This window comes from Lycium ferocissimum, chromosome 2, assembly GCF_029784015.1.
Source record: "Lycium ferocissimum isolate CSIRO_LF1 chromosome 2, AGI_CSIRO_Lferr_CH_V1, whole genome shotgun sequence".
NCBI lineage: Eukaryota > Viridiplantae > Streptophyta > Magnoliopsida > Solanales > Solanaceae > Lycium > Lycium ferocissimum.
The window spans coordinates 978,121-981,168 of NC_081343.1; the positions used below are offsets into that span (position 1 = coordinate 978,121).

Below are 3,048 nucleotides of genomic sequence, written 5' to 3' on the forward strand. Positions count from 1 at the left end.
TAAAGTAAAAAAAAAGATTGATAAGACTCTTGGCTCAAGAGAGGTGACACATCACCTCTTCTAAGAAATTTTATAACATACATATATACATAGATAAATTGTTTCATGTTACTTAAATAAGATATATTAATAAGTAAATGAAAGTACAAAAAATTTAGAAAGAAGAAGATTGATAACTTATACATTTGGAAAAATAAGAAATCCTAAACATGAAAAAAAGAAAAGAAAAAAAGAGAAAAGCTGAGAATTCTCACCATGAATGAGGTCAGATGATCCTAGGGACAACAGATTAAGATGTTAAACGTATAAATTTTGGACACTTTTGGAACATAAGAGAAGTTGATCTATACTTTAAATAAAAAATAAACAAAGAACAAAGAAACTTGGGAGTCAGTATTAGTGGGGAGAGGAAAAGTTTTTTGGCCTTTACTAATAAATTTAATACAAATTAATGTGTACAATTATAGGCTTATTAATGGAGTGATTTTAATTTTCAGCAAATATTTTGAGGGAAATATAAGAGAAAAAGGTCAAAAAATTGAGAAAAAAGATAAATACCAATGGAGGTCATAGAGAGGTGCCACATCACCTTGTCTATGCCTAACTTTATATTATATATAGTTATAGATATAGATAGATAGATTTATTTAAAACAATGAACCTAATTAATGACCCATTACGTTCTTAACATAATGCCAGGATCACGATGACAGATATATCCAGTGAATGCATATGACACTTACCATGAACAAAAGTTTACCAAAGATATTTCTTGAACCTCTTTAAATAAGTACTATTTCTGTCAATCTTATCTTAGCAATCAATTTTAAACGTGTGTTTGGGATATTGTTAGGAGTACATGAAAAGATGTGGCTTGATACACTCAAAGGATTTATTGTATAGAAAAAATTCCCAGTTTTCAAAATATTGTACTATTTAGTTAGTTATGTACAATCCTCTCAATTAAACGGTAGAATCTGAATTTAAACAACTAAGCACTAGCGTGGTTATATATTTCATTTTCCTCACCTGTCCTTCTACTCTATTTCTTCATTCATTCACTTCTTTAACTCTTGACATTTCTCCGTCATGTGGAGAAAAAATCATCACAAAATTATTACAAAAGAGAAAGATGAAGAATACGGATTAGGAAAGAAACAAATTACCTCTCTGAAAGATATTCAACTCCATTTGAAAGTCCTTGTACTTTTTGCAACTTCCTTCATGATTTGGTTTCTTTTCCTCCTAGGTTTTTCACCCAAAAGAATATCAAATCCCATCCAAGAATGCAAAGAAAATTTCTCTGTCTACATTTACAACTTGCCTTCCAAGTACAATTTTGATCTGTTGAGAGATTGTAGTAGTTTGAATATCTACACAGATATGTGCCCTCATGTTACAAATAATGGCCTAGGAAAACCACTCCCTGAAATGGGCTCTAGTTGGTTTACCACTCATCAACTTATCGCCGAATTGATAATTCATGCTCGAATCCAGAACCATCCCTGTCGTACAAAGGATGCAGATAAATCAACTCTGTTTTATGTTCCTTTCTACGGGGGCCTCCATGCCTCGAGCAAGTTCCGCGAGCCAAATTACACCGTCCGTGATGCGTTGGCTGTGGAATTTGTGGAGTATATACAAGAGCAGAAGTGGTGGAAGAAAAATAATGGTAGTGAAGAAAAATATTTTATTCTAAGTATATGAAAGTTCTCTACAATCTCCGCATTATGAAAATAGCTAACAACACCCCTATTTATAGTTTCTGGCTATAAATTCTATTTAGACATGAATTAAAATAGCGAATTCTAACCAATTTTGATTTTCTACAATTTTGAATTATTTTTTCCAACAGGTAGAGACCATTTCATGGCTTTTGGACGAACTGCTTGGGATTTCATGAGGACTGATGAAGTTCCTGATTTCGGTGCTAACAAGTTATTGAACATGTCCCCCGTGCAGAATATGTCGGTACTTTTGGTGGAAAGACATCCTTGGGAAGGCCATAATCAATATGGAATTCCTTACCCATCCTATTTCCATCCATCAACATCGTCTGAGATGCTTGAATGGCAAAATAATATGAGTTATATGGATAGGATTCATTTGTTTTCATTTGTTGGGGCTCCACGAACAGGAAAGAAAAAAGTTGTCGCGAGAGACAGAGTGATAAAACAGTGCGAGGAGTCAAGGAAATGTTTGATCTTAAAATGTGGACATGGACCAAGTGAGTGTCATAAACCGAAAGAAGTTCTTAAAGTGATGATGAGATCCAATTTTTGCTTGCAAGTGTTAGGTGATTCCTACACTCGACGTTCTACCTTTGATTCCATGCTCGCTGGATGTATCCCCGTGTTCTTCTCAAATCACACGGCGTATTCACAATACCAATGGTTTTTACCTTCTGATCCTACTACATATTCCGTTTACATTGATTTAGAACGAAACCATAGCATAAGAATTGAGGAGGAGCTTCTCAAAATTCCAATGGAGGAAGTAGAAAGAATGAGACGGACTGTCATAGAATTAATCCCAAGATTAACATATGCACACCCTAATTCTACTTCATACGGATTTAGGGATGCTGTTGATGTTTCCCTTAAAGCACTGTCCGATCACGTTAGCTCATTGTTAAAAGCTAGCTAGATCTTGATTAGGGTGTACCACTATCTACAACTTTTGGAATGTATTTCATTTTTGGATAATTCTTCAACTTTTGAGGTGTAGTGTATGGAGAATTAGATCATAGTTCTTTAATTTGTATACAATAAGTTGGATATTTAAGAAGTTATATGCACATGAGAAATCTCAAAATAAACAGTATAATACAATTTCCCTTGTTTCTGCGTACTTTAATGTGCTACCAAATGGTCACTTCAAGTTCAGCCTACAGCTGCAATGACTGTACAATGACCTCCAAGTGACTCCCACTCTTGATTCCTGATCTTCTATGGCCCGGAACATGTTGTAAACTCTTAGCTTCCCAAGTATATCCTTAGAGGACTCCATCTTTGTGGCAATCATTTGCAGGTATCATAGAGTCTTGCC

General features: G+C 34.5%; 1 protein-coding gene across 1 annotated transcript; it reads left to right on the forward strand.

Annotated features, from left to right (window-relative positions):
* The first annotated feature begins 1,089 nt into the window (after positions 1 to 1,089).
* On the forward strand, positions 1,090 to 2,741 carry LOC132032289 (probable xyloglucan galactosyltransferase GT17). Its single transcript, XM_059421971.1, has 2 exons — positions 1,090 to 1,672; positions 1,856 to 2,741. Exons 1-2 carry the CDS (start codon positions 1,090 to 1,092, stop codon positions 2,644 to 2,646), a joined length of 1,374 nt encoding a protein of 457 aa, XP_059277954.1. The 3' UTR covers positions 2,647 to 2,741.
* The last annotated feature ends 307 nt before the right edge of the window (positions 2,742 to 3,048 follow it).